The sequence below is a fragment of the Telmatherina bonti genome (genome assembly GCF_933228915.1).
Source record: "Telmatherina bonti genome assembly, chromosome: 9".
Taxonomy (NCBI): Eukaryota; Metazoa; Chordata; class Actinopteri; order Atheriniformes; family Telmatherinidae; genus Telmatherina; species Telmatherina bonti.
In genome coordinates, this window is record NC_136627.1 from 30870391 (window position 1) to 30888291 (window position 17901).

Here is a 17901-nt window from a genome sequence, read left to right on the forward strand (position 1 = left end):
TGTAGCTCTTTACGTAATGTGCATCAATTTATCCGTTCACATGGCAACAGAAGAAAAACCATGATAATGATAAATCTTATCAAGTAGAATTGGTTGTCGTTTCTAGACATCTATTTGTTTTCAATATATGGAATCACTGAGCCAGAAAAACTTCTTTTATCCGTGGGCAGACAGGATGAACCAGATATTAAATGATTATGGGATCACAATACAGTACCAGTGCAGTACCACAGAAAATGCCTTGAGCATGTCCTCTGCACTCTGATCTCCGCCTCTCCCTCCTAGTCCTCCATTGTATCCCTCACAGATAATGTGACATGTTACATAATGTGCTCTCATTTCTGTTATTTTCTCTTCCTTAAGGGCTCTCAAATGTCACGATAAGAACATGTGATGGAAAAAGAGCTACTTGAGCGTCTCCATACCCTCTCAGTACAGATGAATCTAAAAGGGTTTTCTTTATTAAACACGAATCACCAAAATGCTCTTCATCCCACTTCGGACCACTTTGCTGTATTTTTCAGTGTGTGATGTACTGATCAATGCTTGCTTCTTATTGACTGCTAAAATAAACTGGCTTTGTCGTTGGAGGGGACACAGATGGAGGAGAAAGTTTGTATTTTTACTTGCTCTTTGGCTAGTTATGGGCACCTAAACTACTTTTTTAGGCTAATTAAATACTAGTATTGTTTATATCTTGTTTTGTTTTGTCATCATAAGTTAAAATCAACTTAAAAGTTCACAACAAGTTTTTCCGTTTTTCACAGTTATGCAAAGGGTGAAAGCTCTTTCATGAATAAATTGTAGATATAAAGTCACTGCCAGCATCCAGGTAGCACAGTTGAGCTTCAGGTTTACATAACAAGATAAAGCAGCAAGCTTACTGTGTCTATAAGTAACAAATTTGCCAATGAAAATATACCATTTCTGGCAGGACTTTAGGGTGTAACTGGTAGGTGATAGGCCTCCAGCCCCCTGTGAGCCAGCATTGGAAAAATCAAAATGTATATAAACTGAATATTCACTGGTCCCCAGTTGTAATTAGTAATTCATCGTGAAAACATGATGTTTGTCCTCTACAAATACAATTTTACTGCAACAAATGGTCCACTTTCCTCTTGGGTTTAATGGTTTAGATCTGAACGTATGTATGACCTATGTATGTATGGTGTTATTGGTACATAAATTAAAGGCATTAAAATGGGCCTCTTGCTGCAGAGAATCCCCATGTTACTGGTATGGTTTTTATTTTACACCAACACAATGACTCCTTGGAAACAAAAGCGACCTGTTAGTTTAGGGAATATTTGATTTTTGGGAGAGCGGTAACACTGCTTAAACTCAATCCAGCTCATTCCTCTGGGGTAATACGGGAGTCTGGTGTGGCTGAGAAGAAGAAGAAGAAGAAGAAGAAGAAGGCAGTGGGGTGGGACTTTCGAGATGGGCTGTGGCGTGTTTTGTCCATTTGGCAGTAGGAGTCAGTTTTTTGCTCAATCCCTGAAGTGATGCATTGTCTTTTGAAAGGAGGCTCTTTGTGTTTGCGGGATGAAACTGCTCACATGATGAGCCCCAGTACTGTCAGAGAGGCATTTTGATGTCTGGCAGTACTGTGTGGGGGATTCTAAAACATTCATTGCATATTTGGATACGATTTCGATGAATATTACAGCATAGATTTTGCAGCGTCTTTGATATGCCTCTCCTCAGAAGGCCTGGTGTGAGCATGCTTACAATTAATTACCAAAGCTAATTAATTAAGACGAGAATGCTTTGCTTTAGGTATATGCACACTTTTTAATGCATGGCCTCCTGTCATGCTTCTCTATCAGGCTCTGTCAGTGGGAGGAGGGTGCAGCTCAGCACATCAGACATGACCCAGTTAGAAGAGCTACACTTGTAGGACCCCATAAAGTAGATCCTACTTTGAGAGGATTTTTATACCCTTTGGCTTTGTTGTTCTCACCACATGCTCTCTTCTTTGCTCTGCTCCCCTCTCTGATGGAAGGAATGCACTTCGCTTTTAAATTAAATGTCTGTAATATATGTCTGTAACAGTTTGTAGAAGATGCACTGTTTTCTTTTTAGCATGCATTTGACTTTCTTTGTCTCTTTCAATTAATAATATTTTATTTAAGGCTAAATTTACCCAAAATTAGCTTTAATTTCATTCATGTCCCCACAGGACAGCAGCAGTCAGGTGACCTTGGTACAAAAACAACTGACTGTTTTTTGCTATTTTCATGCTTTGAATTCCAACACTAGTTTAGCACATGAATGAGCAAATTCAAGAGAGATAGGTCTCAGTGTGTGTGATGCATTTCGGAAAAGACAATGAGATTGTTCTCATTTTTTTTCACATTGTCTTCCCGTGTGTTACTTTGTTTGACGTCTCTGCGCTGAAAGGAGGAGGAAGAATGTCTAATTTGCTGTATGAGATCAAAAGAGACGCAGCTGAGGTTGCAGGAGGATTTATAGCCGGAGTGTATCTACACCCCTCGTGTGTTAAGCTCATTCTCCCCACACAGCCAGAAAATGTTATCTATTGGAAGTTATTTGCTGCTCATTTAGCACCCTCCATTTTCAGCTCGTGCAACTTTCCTGCACTGCGTTGCGCTGTTTAGCCTCAGACCTAATACTGTTTTGACCACTGCTTAATGAAGCAGAAGTTCATTTTCCTCTTGTAATTGGTGCGTTTATTAATTGCTGGCTGTAGTCTGAAACTGTGACAAATGAGTGGTGTGATTAGATAGGACCACTCTTAAATGAAAGCCTGTAGCAAAAGTAGCAAATAGATCAATGAAACAAAATGTTCATTCCACTCGCGGCTAGGAACGCTGACTGATGGGTGGACGTGGAAAGAAATAAGGTGGTGTTACAGGAGAGCGGCTCAAGGCCAAGTCAGCAGCAAACCGTGCGCAGTGTTTTGTGTTTATTTTTAGTCTAATTTTTCATATAATTAAAAATGTATTACATTAGCAGTGTAATTTGGCTAATTTCAACTGAATTTATCTTCCAGCCTTCACATTTTCCTGCTTTGTAAGTACTGGGACACTAAAATCTTCATTGTATTCCCATTGTTTGTTTGTTTTTTCTTTTAGAAACTGGAATTGTGTTGCAAAACATTGCCTGCTTTACAGGCTTTACAGGCAAGGTTTTTGCATTTCTCTTTTTTTGCTTTACAATTTGAAGACCAGTGAAGGGGGACAGCTCTGCTGGTAGAGATGCAGCAATCAAATTGGCCAGTGACTGTAATTATATCTTTTCTTTTCTTTTTTCTTTTTTTTTTTTTTAGAAAACTCCCACATACACTGGATAATTAAAGGCACATAGCGCTGCAGAAAGTAACTTCACATGCTGTCATGCTTGACACTGTGAGTTAAAATGACGCACAGCTGAGAGTTTACTGTGGGATTTCTTTTATTTGCATATCGATTATATGATAAACTGCACAAAGTTGATTTCTGCTTTTAAAAGTCAGTAGTTTTTGTTTGGGCAAATCACATGTCAGCATGCAGAGACATGGTGCTGTTTACAACACCGTTACAAGAACAGTGTAGCTCCTTTAATGTCGAGCTTGGGAAGGGGACATACAGCGTGTCAGCTGGCCTGATGCACAGCGCAGCTCGGAGCTAGATGGGATGTCAGAGCAGAGGAAGTTTCTGTGAGAAACTTTCTGTTTACAAGTTAATGTTTTTGCTACTGGCTGTACACTACACAGTTCTTCTACTTACAGCAGAGTCTCGTGTCTGCTTCACCACTGCTGGGTAAAATGAACAGAGCTAACCCTGAAGCTAGCTGCAGTTTCACCCCGTAAGATTAATCACATCTCTGGCTTCCGTCCTTGATTTAGAGGTGGGAGAAGGAAAGTTTAAGCTTTTTGTCTGAGTTTTCACAGACGGTGGAGTCAACAGACAAGAGCAGTGCGGTTACTATACCGTCACACAAAATTTGCACTTCAGGAGAAAAGTCCAAACGGAAAGTCGAGGTGATAACGGCTTTTAATGTTCCTGAATGCTCCTGTAAGCACAGTGTTTAGTTCACCTAAAATATCAGCTGCCCCAGAAATGCAGCCTCAACTCGTCATATCCTTGACCCACTTCATCATCACCTGTACAGTGAAGGACACTAGATCCCACACTATGTTAAAAACAAAGCAAACAAACAAAACAGATATATGGAGCAGAAATATTAACGTCACATGTTTCACATTTTCCGTTCGGACATAAAGTATTTTTGATTGAACTGTTAAAGACGTCCCACTAATCAGTTTATCCACTACTCGAATAATTTATTATGAAAGGCCCGACTAGTAAGCTTCAATGTTCACCTGAAAGGCCCATCCCTAGTGTGTACAACAAAGCAACCTTTGTCAATGGACCACACATCAGACTTCCTGGATGTTGTAAATAACATCCATAGAAAACACTGTTAACGACAAAGAATGCCTCATATCAGCGATTGAAACGTGAAAATGATCCAAAACCTCATTTCCATCTTAAGATGATCTCTGAGCTGGGCAAATAACATTTGTCTCTATGTATGCAGCAATGGAAAAAGTTTCTAGGGACTGTGTACAAAATTCATCACCATAAAAGAAAAACATCTTCTTCACTTGGCTTTTTATTAGTTTAGAAAGTTCTGTCAATTAACTGCATTATCTCTAGATCTGTTTGAGTGTGATTATTTGTTGATTTTAATAAAAAAAAAATGATTTAAGAATCAGATCAGTGCTGTAATAAACATAAACCAAACAACCAAGATTTTAGGATCCTGTTGTGGAAATTATGAGTTGACAAAGTTGATGGGAGAAGCTTTAATCCTAAAATAGTTAAAAGCAAAACATTTGGCCTGCCTCTTCTCTGAGCTCTCTCCAGCCAATAAAAGTCAATCCTGTATTGAGTCTTGTTTTGTTTGTTGCTCTATAATTTTCTCTTTGTCTTTTCCGTACTTAATCCAAATACTTCTTGTTGCATTTTTTCTGTATCAGCCATGGTACGCCCTAAAAATAGCCAGTGGGTTGATATCCAGTTACTGGTGTGTGATGCTATGCCTTTACAGTAAAAAACAAAACAAAACAGCTGTCAGGTGATCCCCAGGCTGGAAAAAAAAAGAGTCATGAAGTAGTTTCTCTGCCATTCTCTCTATGAATTTGTAGTATTATTTTAAGATCATGTCACATAAGACAACATGCCTTTTTTTTTGTAAAATCTTTAGGTAAACATCTTATCTTCAGTTTGTTATAAACAGACCCAGACATGCTACCGATGATCAGTAGATAACCACTTCAAATACAAAAAGTGGTGATAATGAAAAGTTTTACAGTTTTTTTAGTTTTATAGAAAAAAAAACCTGTATTTTACCGTTTTATTCAAATCCCAGTCGACACCAAATTATAGTGAATTTTTCCTTTGTATAAACAATAATTTTTGTGTAATCTTGCTCACTTTTAGTATATAACAGTTTATCTGGAATAGTTTGTTGGGTTTTTTTTTTGCTTCAGAATCGGAAAAATCACAAGGCTCCCACAAGATATGACCAAATAATTTGACCGTGTAATTAATAGTGGGTTGACCTTTTGTGGGGTTAGCAGTAAATATCAGAACAAAGGTGGGAAAATGCGTCATAGAGATGACAGGAACGCTCTGAATCTATGGACAAAGGTTGTTTGTTATCACCAGCCTGATCAGTCGTATAATTTCCAGTGTTTTAAATTCACACTCTAAGTGAAAACAGAACAAAAGTGTGTAGACGGGCCAATCTTTAGTGAGAACACGCGATTTTTGACTGAGAGTGTGTAGTAAATAAGGAAAAAAGAAAAACACACAGCTGTAGCTGTAAAGCAAAGAAATATTGATCAAAGACTAGCTTGATAGAACACCAGTGAGTAGACTATTGGCTAAATGACACAGAATGTCAGTCACTGGGAGCAGCATGTATTTATATGCTTCACTGTGCACATCACATATCCCATATTCTTCACATTCTCCATTTAAGTCCTCCTTTTCTCTGCACCCCTCCCCCCCACCCTTCATCTTAACATGTCTCCTCAAATGAAACTCCAGATCCCCATTTCACTCTCAAAAATAAATAATATAAATAAAACACCGGCTCATCCAGCAAGAGTGTCCTCATACGTCGCAGGAAGCTCCTCTGAAGCCACCGCGTTGATCCAGCTTGGACAACAGAGAGAATTGAAACATGATAAGAAAAGCAGGTGTGAATGCTAAACATGTCAATGTGTGCTCAGTGTTTCAAGTGAAGGAGCAGACATGCCTCAACATGCAGACAGGTTGTGTGGGTAGATGAGTCACCCAGGGGGTCTCCAGACTGATGTGACACTGTGAACCCGTGGCTGTAATTTTTGATTTAAAGCTCAGAAAAGTGAACAGGGAGAGAATGAGAATGAGGTTAGCTACACATCAGCATGCTCACAATATCAATTTAGATCAATTATTGATCCACGCCGGACCTGGAGGTTCTGTTTTCTGATAAATCGCCACGTCCAGAGCAAGATTCCCTCACAAAATTCCTTATGTGTAGTTTTAGTTTGTTTGTTTTAATGCAATTGGGCAGAGAAAAATATCAAATAAGAGCAAAAGACATACAAAGGAAGATGAAATTTAGGATTTTTTTTGCATTCCTGAATCCCCAGGCATGAACTTTTGCATTTCAAAGCCTCTTTTAGATGATCCTCCAAACACAAAAATGAATGTCTTACATTAAGCCAGTTCATTGAGGTACATCCCCACTCCAATTCCCTGGCCACCAAATTTCCCCCCAGCTTTAGAACCACCCCCCTCTCTTTCTCTTTGGCCTCTGGAATGATAACCTTGAATGGTATTGTCTCAGGGTATGAAGGAGGGTAAAGAAATTCCTCGGGTCTTGACAGAGAGCAGGAAGACTTGACAAAAGGCATTGGCACTCTACAAATCAGAGAATGTGAGATGGGGGGTTTGGGGGGGTGGGGGATATGAGAAGAGGGCAGCGTCTCATTCAGGTAAAAAGCTTTGACAGAAACAAAAAAAGAACGGGGACCAATGGATCAACCCTGGTGGAATAAAACTCATCTCTGGGTGCCTTTCAAAGCAGTGAAACTCCATTTTCAAAACTGAGCTTTACAATGATGCAATGATGTGAGACAAGGAGAGACAAAGTAAAGATCACTATATTAGCTACAGAATCGCAGATCTGAACACTGATATGGGGGACTGATTGTATTGGGTTAAATCCTTTTAACACAACTCTCTCCCAGTCCAAGAGCTTTTCATGGGCGCTATTAGGCCTGAGATAGTCACTCTGACAATGACCATGTGGAGATCAATTGAAACTTGATCTGTGAATAAGCTACATGGGCTCTTATATTCTGCACTGCACCCCTTATCAGACCCTTTTCTCTTCACTTCCTTCTCCACAATATTCCATGAAAAATTGGCTAAATAAAACAGCAAAGTGAGGAAATGTGTCTGTATTGACAGACCAATATTTTGGACTGATTGCAGCTTAATCTTGCAACAGAGATTGTGATTGATGTCGCTAAAGGATAATTAGTTCTTCAGATTCTTATGAACTCTTTATAAAGGGATTGGTGATTGGATATTTCTCGAATTTCCTTTCTTTTACCCCGTCCGTATGTTCTGCACTGCTGCGTAACTGTTGCATGGCCTCTTAAACAGTCCTCTGCTGAAACCCACCAACTTTCCTCATGGCACCTCTGTGGAGTCCTGCAACAATTTCATCATGAGAAGAGCATCTGCTCGGAGCAAAATGAAGTCGTTCATGTCTTCTGAAAGAGAAAACCTCCCACATGTGCTTTGGCAAATCAAAGGAAATTCTTAGAAGATTTAAACAGAAAGTAGTAAAGAGATTGAATTCAGTTTTTTAAGTGATTAAAAGAAAAAGTCATTTTAAGCATTGGGAAGGTGAAGACTTCAAATCTGATGTGTTGTTTGTCAATCACCCAAATAGGAATGATTAAAACACCTAACAAGTGTATAAAATCTCACTGGCTCTTTACACAAACCAGTGAGCATAAAAGTTCTCATAAGTACAAAATGAATTCATGGCTTTTAACTTCTTATGTTTGCAGACAGTCTGATAACAAATGTGTTACAAGATTCTGGTGCAGTGTTTGTCGTCTAACACATGTAAGTTTATTTTCACGCAGGTATTTATTTTGTGTTTTAAGCCAATAAATGTGGAATATTTAGTATGATTCAGGGAAATAATAAACATTTTTTTAGTTGCTGTCTTATAATCAGAGGTCACACACTTCTAGGGGTTAAGTGTTGTGAGAGGTGTCAACCGCATACTTAATGTCAGGCATCTCCACCAGGTTATTTTGTGCAAATCAGGACATGTTGCTGTCAGCTTTGGGAATAATAAGAACAGGAAGTATCAGTCTACAGTAACATGCATGCAGAATCAGAGCCTGGAGGCACAGCAGTCACCTCAGATGACAGCACATGTTTTATACAGCTTGGCCCACAAACATAATGTTACAAAACATCTTTTTCTTTTAGCTATCTGTTTTTCTTCGCCTCATTCCTGTCTCAAGCCTTCCTACCTCCGGTTTTCAATAACCCACATAGTGAGCGTGGAGGATGGGATTTGATGGAATTAACTATCCTGGGAAAAATAAATAAAACAAATAGATAAAAGCCAAAAGAAAACGCGGGACCGCGTTTGATACCGACCTGAATAACACTTTAGTGCTATGTTCATATTTGTATTCATCTGCCCCCACAGTGATTTGTGTAATGCGCTATCTGCCTTAATGATGTCATGGTAAAGTGTGCGAAGTGTGCGCTCACTTTGATTTCAGCCACTTAAATGTTGCAGGTTCAGTGAGTTTTACATCAGAAATAACAGGCAATGAAGATAGCATCCAATATAACCTTTTCTGAATCTCAGTGCTTACACAATGGAAATGAACCAGTGTTTGTTGCAGGGAGAATTCCCCTTCTGCTCGTAGCCCTCGCGATGCGTTCAGGATCTACACTCGTCATCATAATCTGACCTGATGTAGAAAGTATGCACCTTTTTTTTTTTTCCATTCTTCTCAGTGCTGCAGAGCAGAATAGTCTAAAGCTTGTTGGATTTTTTTTTTTTTTTTTTAGGGTACAGGTCAGTTCGATCAAAGTTGACATATTTTATTTTGATGGATAAAATAACGTCATTTTTTAACAAAGCCACATTTTTTCCTATTTATCCCTCCGTTTCTCTGCAAAGAAACTCGATGTGATTACACGCTGCTGTATCTCAGCTTTACACTTGAAAGAGAATTTCAGATTTTGTTTAATATTAATCATGCATACATTACCATGCTGGCATGCTTTACAGTCTTTACTGTTACAAATGCGAATCAAGAACACATTTGATGAAATTGTATAACGGAATATTCAAATGACTGCGTGTGTGTGTGTGCAGAATGGTGGGCGTTCAAGTTCATCTGGGTAACATGGCGACTGCTCAAACAAGGATTTAGATGCTCTGCTCCTGTTTTGGTTTCATCACGCTGCTCCGATAAAGGTGGCCATTTTTCTAGGTCTGATATAAAAAAAAAAACTCTAAAATTCTCTTAAATTTCTGGATAAAGTGGCTGATTTGTGATGTGAAAATTCCTGGATCCCCTCTGAACCTCAGCTGTAATGACACAGAATTACCATAGTACTTTTTTTTTTTTTTTTTACCGTCTCATTCTCATCAACATGCCAGAGTTTCACCAAATTGATTTTCTCCCAGTAGTTCCGCAGCCATCCAGACCGTTTTACTCTCTGAGCTGCACCAGTGACATCCGCTGTCCTTTATGGCTGCGACAGGGGGGAAACACAGATGTCTTTTTTATAGTTTTTCAGCTCCATCTCAGATCTTAGCCAGTTTGTCCATCCCATCTGCATTAGCATTTGGATTAATTCCTGCTTGTTATCAGGTTGAGATGTAATAAGGCAGCGTTAATCACGTTGGGAGGCAGTGCTTTCTTTCCTCTTTTTCCTCTGCTGCCATCCTCACATCCCAAAACTGATAGCGGGGGCAGAAGTATCAGAGGGGATTAAGCTAATGTGATGGTGGAGCCACCTTCCAGGGGCCCCCACAGGGGAATTTTAAGAGACAGTCCTTGACATCCAAGGAATAACTTGTCAAGACCTGGCTACAGGCAAATATTGAGGATATGAATCCTAAATGTGATGGCCTTGACTAGATTTTTGTCTTGCGTCTGTGAGCAGCTTTAAGCACAGTCATAAGTCTCTTTAATCGCTGACATAAAGCAGTCCCTCAAGGATTCTCCAGAGTTTTACAGTAATTATTGCGCACCAAAAATGCTTGTGCCTGTGTGAGAAATTACCGAGCTATTTGCATATGTTCGTTGCTCGTTTTGCAGGGTTTTTTATGAGCTGCTGGCATCGGAGTCCTTTGTTTGTTGCTGTGAAAATGTGATGAAGTGGTAAAATCACAGCCCGTGTCATTTTACAAAGTGTTGTTTGACTTGTGGTTAAAACTGATGGGGCAGGCCGGAGCTGCCAGTTGTTGCCAGTCGGACATATTGTCTGTTTTTTATGATAGTTATGATTTTACTATTTATCTCGTCTGTCTGGAAACTGGGATGAAAACTGAAATTAAAAAAAGCATCACATTGCATATTTATTCACACTAATTCAAATTTAAAAAAACAACAAGGTCTCACAGAAAACGGTTCCACGCAGCCGTTTGATGAGAGTTTGTCCTTGGTGCAGGTTTCCTCTCCAAAGCTTTGTCTTGTCTGCCTCTGGCCATGTTCTGCGATCTATCTGAACCTCTAGTGATGAGTTGTGTTGCTGCACTTCCCTCATTGCTTTTCTTTATCTTGTTCTCAGGCCTCCTCATTGGGTCCGGCTGTGCACTCTATCCACTGGGATGGGACAGCGAGGAAATACAACAGACCTGTAGCAACAGCTCAGACCAGTTTCAGCTAGGTAAGACTTCTGCCTGGAAGCTCCATCACACACCCTGACCAGGCCTGGATTAAAGACACATTCTTCATGAATTTGTCTCCTATTCATTTTTCTCCCAGAGCACAAAAATCCTTTTTTTTTTTTTTTAAAAAATATATCTGGAGGGCTGCACAGTGGCGCAGTGGTTAGCACTGTGGCCTCACAGCAAGAAGGTCGCTGGTTCGATCCTTGGCTGGTTTGGTCAGTGGCCTTTCTGTGTGGAGTTTGCATGTTCTCCCCGTGTATGCGTGGGTTCTCTCCGGGTACTCTGGCTTCCTCCCACCATCCAAAGACATGCATGATAGGTTAATTGGTCACTCTAAATTGCCCCTAGGAGTGAGTGTGAGCATGAGTGTGGTTGTTTGTCTCTCTGTGTGGCCCTGTGATGGACTGGCGAGCTGTCCAGGGTGTACCCTGCCTGTCACCCAAAGCCAGCTGGGATAGGCTCCAGCTTCCCCGCAAGCCTGAATTGGAATAAGCAGTTCAGAAAATGAATGAATGAATGAATATATCTGGATACCTACTTTCAGAACACAGACAGGCGGTTCCCATGCTGTCATACACACTAGAGCCATGATTTCAATGTGTTTAAAATGCATGATAAAAGTCAACCAATCCCTCAGTGGCAGGTGAGTGTTTTATAGCTATAAATATGTGCTGAGAATAACTAGGAGCCCGATTCGTGCTCTGTATGCAGCTGGCATTATCAGGACTATCTCACACACAGTAATGTGCTGCTTTATCAGACACAAGGGAGGTGGAAGAGCCGTTCATTCTGCAGCTGCTCCTTCATTTGATTCTAATCAAACAGTGCTCGATTCTTTATTTTTTTATACTTCATTTGAATATTTTGTGGAAAATTACAATATTAGCAAACATCAGAAGAGAAAAGCGGGAAGAGATTTAGAGTAATTCTGTTGTCAGAGTATGAAAAAATCTTTCTTTCATTTCTCATTAGTGAGGCTGATGTTGGAAAGGTGATATTTTAAGCTCAGAAACACAATGTGGTCAAATGGAAAAAAATGTCACGGCAAAATGTCTAATAAGTTATTATATATTGTGCAGAATTCATGCTTTCATGGTGGATTCATAAGCTTTGTGAACACAGTGAGTACACACCGCCAGATTCTGAGAAATCCTGCTGCTTCTACACCTTCACCTGACTAAATCATCAAAGCTCCACTAAATAAAAAGTAATTTCATCAGCTCATTGCTGAATGATAAAATGTAAAACCAACAGAAAAATATTTTATTTCCAATTTTGTAATTGATGGCCTAAATGTCCCCTTTAAGCAGAGTAAAGATAAAACGGCCAAACCTTGCTGTGGGTCTGTAGTGAAAGTGCTCCTCTACATGCATCTGCTTGTGGTTCCTCGATGAATCTGCATTTTTTTTTAGTCCTCACACTGAGTTTTTTTTTTTTTTTTTTTTTTTTTTTTTTAGAAAAAGAGAAAAAAAGAAAATTAAGCAGCCAGGCCATTAATAACAAAAGTTCCTATGCCAGATTTTTTTTTATCATATTCTGTTTGCTCTCAGTTATTATCGCCTGTGCCACTAGACAGCAAGGCAAAAAGTATCCATATGGAGATGAGTTAAGCTACAAAAGAGAAGCAGAAGCAGGATTTTCCATTCTTATTGTCTTTTTTTTAGTTCATCCTCATACTGAATAACTCCTCTGGCCTTACCAGTCTCAAGGCCAGAAGTTGTTTTTTTTTTATGTCTCCTGAACAGCTGATTAGCCGTAGCATCGTGACGAAAAGAATTATTATTCGTGTACTTAAAAAATAAACTAATATTGCAGGTGACCTGCAGGGCATAACCTGCCATATTCTACATGTAACTGCACACCATGCTGAGATATGCCAAATGTTTTACTAATGGGTCTATGGAAATAACCATGTTGGGGCAAAAATATTGTTTTATGCAAAAGTCTGTGTGTGTGTGTGTGTGTGTGTGTGTGTGTGTGTGTGTGTGTGTGTGTTTCACATTTTATTTATACAACAAGAAATAGTGGCAAACAAGGTGTCTTGGCAACTAACTGCTGGTGACATGAGTGCTGGAGTGTAGTATTTTTAATTGTTTTCTAAGTAACTGAGCAAAGCTCTATCGAGTTAAGTGCCTTTTTGTATGCTTGATTGATCAAAAACAATCAGTTCTTTGTGATGACTTGACAAAAAAGAAAAAGAAAATAAAATGGTCATCTACAAGGGCTGAGGAGAAAGCAGGGAAAAACAGCTTTAAAAAAGGCAGAAGAAGAACTGCTCAGGACTGACGTTGCAAATAAACACAACTCATTAAAGTCGAATATTAAGTAAACTTTAATGCTGCAACATAAAACTCAGAACAAAAATTAATGAGCTCAAGGGATGAAGGAAACATTTAAAAACATCAAAAACCTTTAAAAACATCAGCAGCTAAACCAAAAGAAGAATAATGTTGGTTCTGTTACTGTAAAGTGAAGAAATACAAGTTAATAAGTGTTTACCAGTCACATGTCATAAGAACTGTCAAATCACCGACAGATAAACAGACACTTTCCTGTCAGAGAAATGATGGCTTCACACACATTACAGCTGCCAATATGTCAGCAGCTGTATGCTGAAGCGTCTGTATGAGCCATCTCTGCGATATTCAGATGGGTATAATTCTAAATGACTAAATATAATCACTGAAATTTCAGAGCATGTCATCAGAATTAATTATGTTGGATATCCAGCTTTCAGTTCTGTGATTTCCTCTTCGTAAGTGCTGCCTCTTGGCTGAGTATTGTTAACAACAGTGTGTGTGCGTTTGTGTGTGCCATTCACTGCTTCAGGAAAATTTAATTTGCTTGTTTTTAGACTGTAGTTACTCCAGTTTCACCCCGCTCTCATTAGTGCTGTGACATGATGATTTCCTACCATGTGAGCAGCAGATTTCACACAAATTATGTGTTTGCCACATTTGAATTTTTTTACTTCGTTAAGTCATCTCGCATTTATTAATCATGAGGAGAGTTGGAGCTGTGAATGCCACTGCAGAGCATGTGCACGTATGTTCGATGACTGGCAAACAAAGGAAGCATAAACAGTCCATCTCACTACTTTGACTGCATTTTGTGAATAAGAAGCAGCTTTATCTATTAGTGGCAGAATCTGATGTTTACTATCAGCATTCCTGTCTCAGACAAGTTTTACCCAAGATTGTCTGCAACTGCCTAACTTTTAAAACCATTTCCATAAAATCCTGCATGCACTCACTGCATACCAGACTGCCTGCAAATGAGGTTAAACTATGTTCTGTGCATTTGTTTTAACAATTTTCACAAGCAGAAGGGAAATGTAGTAAGAAGCTGAACAAAATGTTAACCAGCTGAGACCATTTACAGCAGCGCGTTAAGGTTAAAGCAAGACCAAAGATGTTCAGTGACACTGTTTTCATTACACAGCGCATGAGATTATGCATATTAAATCAACCATGATGCTTAAATTGATCATCCCGGACATGAGGAATTTATCGGATCTGAGGTTTTTTTTATCCTCCAGTCATGTATTTAATAGGACTGTGACGATGTGCTTTTGTCCCGATTCGATTCCGATTTTTTTTGGGTGCTGATTCAATTAAATTGTAATTCTCTAAATTCTTCAATATCGCTGATTTTTGTAGATCGAAAACAAAAAATATGTATAAAACTTTTTTTCTTGATTTCAAAGGAAAAAACAACATAGTAGCCAGATCATCATTCTGCTGCTATAATGCCCAAGAAGACATGTAAAGATATCAATAAAAACAATACAAAAGACAAACAATTTTATAATAGATTATAATAATTTTATTTTTTTTTTGGAAATTCAATTTTTTTTTTTTCACATAATGCTTCAGAATTTTAAAATTTTGAAGCAAAAAAATCCCAATTTTCGATTTTTTGATTTGATTTTCCCACCCCTATTATTTAATCTGAGTGAAGAAAAACACTGGAGTTATTATTTTACGGTCGATGAAATGTTAGATTTTACATGACTTTTAAAAAATTGGTTTGTAAGTTTAGAGCAGCTTCTTTTCCAACACTTTTTTGTGTTAAATCTAAATCCAATGATGGGTTTCTTCGTTGGCCAGAAGCTTATCTGTCCTAATTAAATTAAAGTTTTTTTTATCTGACATCAGGGGTAAATAATAAAAAAAACTGAAGAGATGTTGAATCCTGAACCTTCTGTCTCTGCAGGCTCTTGTCAGATCGGCTGGGCGTACTACTGCACAGGAGCAGGCGCGGCCGCCGCCATGCTGCTCTGCACCTGGCTGTCCTGTTTCGCCGGGAAGAAGCAGAAGCAGTACCCGTACTGAGGACAGTGTCTGCGGGACGGGGACAGACTGAGACCTCGAGCGGTACAATAAAAGGGAGAGGGCTCCGACTCTGGACTCACATCAGTACAGCACATCAGGCACCAAAGACACCAAGTCATTACGGTGCAGACTGTGGGACTCTACTCATCTGACAACTGCAGGGACTGTTTCATAATGCAGCACACACACACACACACTCACACACACATACATGGCTTTGAAAACTGGGTATGTCTCCTAAAAACAAACAAGCAAACAAAAAAAAAGCCGTATGGACCAATCCTGTTTGTAAAATTGTTACATGACTTTTTCTTTCTCTTTTCCCGTTTTCTTCTGCTACAGTCATTGATGTTGATGTGATAGTGTTGCCCTGCGATGAACAGAAAAGTAATATTCCCTCATTATTACCTGAGATGTGTCTGCCTCTCCTCTTCGTGTCTCATTCTTGCCTTAAATACAACCTGAAATGCAATAATCCCTACAATGTAAAGCAGAGCCGCACTGACCGCCTGCCTCCTCAACTCAGAAAAGATTTAAGCAGAGTTTATTTAACACATTCATGACATTATACATTGTGTATGGTAATGTATTTTATCATCTTATCACATGTTTTGTATTCACTCTCTAAATATTCTTGATTTGTTTTTTGTTTGTTTTGTTTTGTAAATAAATGTTTACTGAACTTCGGCTTGTAAGCGTTCATTCAGTGACGGACTTGTGCACGCGGCGCCCTGAGGCAAAATAAGCAGGCCTGTGGTTGCATTCCTGAAAAGCCGTTCCCACGACTTCTTTATCTCAGTAGCTTTCGCTACATGTGGGAGCCCCCCCTAACAGCTTCCCACCCAATCAATAAATACCATAAAGACGGGCAGCTGTGTGAATTTAACTTCTCCCTGTTATTGACGAGGTAAATCTCGTGACCTCTAGTTAGACTATTTGCCTTTTGATCAGGTTTCTCAACTTCAAAAGTCTCAGAGTCTACCAGACAAAGCCTGAGATGTAATCATAGCCTGGGAAATTGGGGCGCTCTGCCTCCATCAGGCTATCAGCTTAATGTCAAAGGCTATCTAATAGTTTCTCCACCTGCCTTCACAGTGTGAATAACAATAATGACAACGTCTTCATAGCAGCTACTACACGCCTACTGTGTGTGTGTGTGTGTGTGTGTGTGTGTGTGTGTGTGTGTGTCATTAGAGATGCGGGCTGCACCCAGCTTTTCGGTTGCTATTATTAGCAGTTTGTACCTCCCTGGGCTTTTCTTTTCCTTTCCTTTCTTTTCTTTACGCCTTTGATTAACAAACTCCATATCTTCGCCAACGTATGAAGTCGGCTCATTTACAGTGCAGCTGTTCTCAGTGTATTTGGCCCTCATTAGCAGTTCCATTTTCTCTCAATGCTCAGCATCCACTGGATAATAGAAACAGCCCCTCCTCCTTTCTATCCTCACTTGAGAATATATTTTTTTGTACAAGATCTGATGTTTAATGTGTTAGCATGGCACCTCCACGTTCTTCTTCCTCTCTCAGATCTGCCGTGCTGATTGATATCAGCAGTGATAGTTACACAGAGTCAACCAGATGGCTCCTGAGCGGAGGCAGACGTATTGGGGTCAACTTGGAGCATTTGGCATTCCTTCTTTCATAATCAGCTCCTGTACCTCAGACTGACAGGGTGCACCATTCGATGAGAGAACTTGGCAGCTGATTGCCTTAAAACATGCTAAATGTGTGGTAAGTGGGAAGTACAGCTCCTTGTATAAAGAGATATAAGAACAGTTGGGTGTTATGTGAATTTAGACTGACAAGTCTGGATGTTGAAAGCAGTACAATTTACACGCGTGTTTTATTCGTGTAAAAGCAACCTGACAGAAAAAATCTGGAGAGCTTTTAGTTGTTGCCGAGAACAACTGTTTAAGCTGCAGGAGCTGAGAATTTAACTTAAGAAAGGGCATCCCTTTGAATCCCGATGGAGTCGAGAAGCAAATGTAAGTCAAAGTATGAAAGGATATGTATAGATCTGTAAGAGAAGGATATCTATCTGGATCTGGATCTGGATCTGGATCAGCTCCTCAAAGTTATTGTTCAGGCAGACAGTACTGATTCCAGCTGAAGGTATAAAGAGCTCTTCGTTAAGATCCAAAATATGATCACTGATGCATGTTTGTTTTTTCCTACACAGTATGAAAGAACATACCAAATCAAGCATGTCACCCAGTGTGTGCTGCTTATAAGTGAGACAACCATGTTCAGAAAACAGACATCTGCATTGTCAAAGTGATGCATGGAAACTCTTCATTTCTAGCTTCATCTCATTTTACTGAGCAGCTGAGATTATATAGAATTATTTGAGAGAAAACTTAATTTATTCTGATAAATACTTGTCATCGTCCCTCCCAATTGTACCTAAAAGGGAGAATTGTTTCTCTTAAAACCAAATCTAAAGCAAACTTTTCATTTACTAAAGAATATTTTAATCTCTATAAAATCTGTAGGGAATTTTTAAGTAAACCAAGTCATCTCTGCCACTTTGTTGGGGTTGTAATGCCAAGAACAACAAAATAATATGCCTTTACTTTTAAAAGTTGTGATATTTCTACTATTACAGTTTCAGTCGA

General features: G+C 39.3%; 1 protein-coding gene across 1 annotated transcript in view; it reads left to right on the top strand.

Moving 5' to 3' along the window:
* The window catches only part of LOC306760030 (LHFPL tetraspan subfamily member 6 protein), a 45433-nt gene extending 29531 nt beyond the window's left edge, over positions 1–15902 (top strand). Inside the window, exons 3-4 of the mRNA XM_079245784.1 lie at positions 10851–10949; positions 15169–15902. Of these exons, the coding sequence (XP_079101910.1) occupies positions 10851–10949; positions 15169–15287 (218 nt within the window). The 3' untranslated portion in view covers positions 15288–15902. The remainder of the gene's footprint in view (positions 1–10850; positions 10950–15168) is intronic.
* The last annotated feature ends 1999 nt before the right edge of the window (positions 15903–17901 follow it).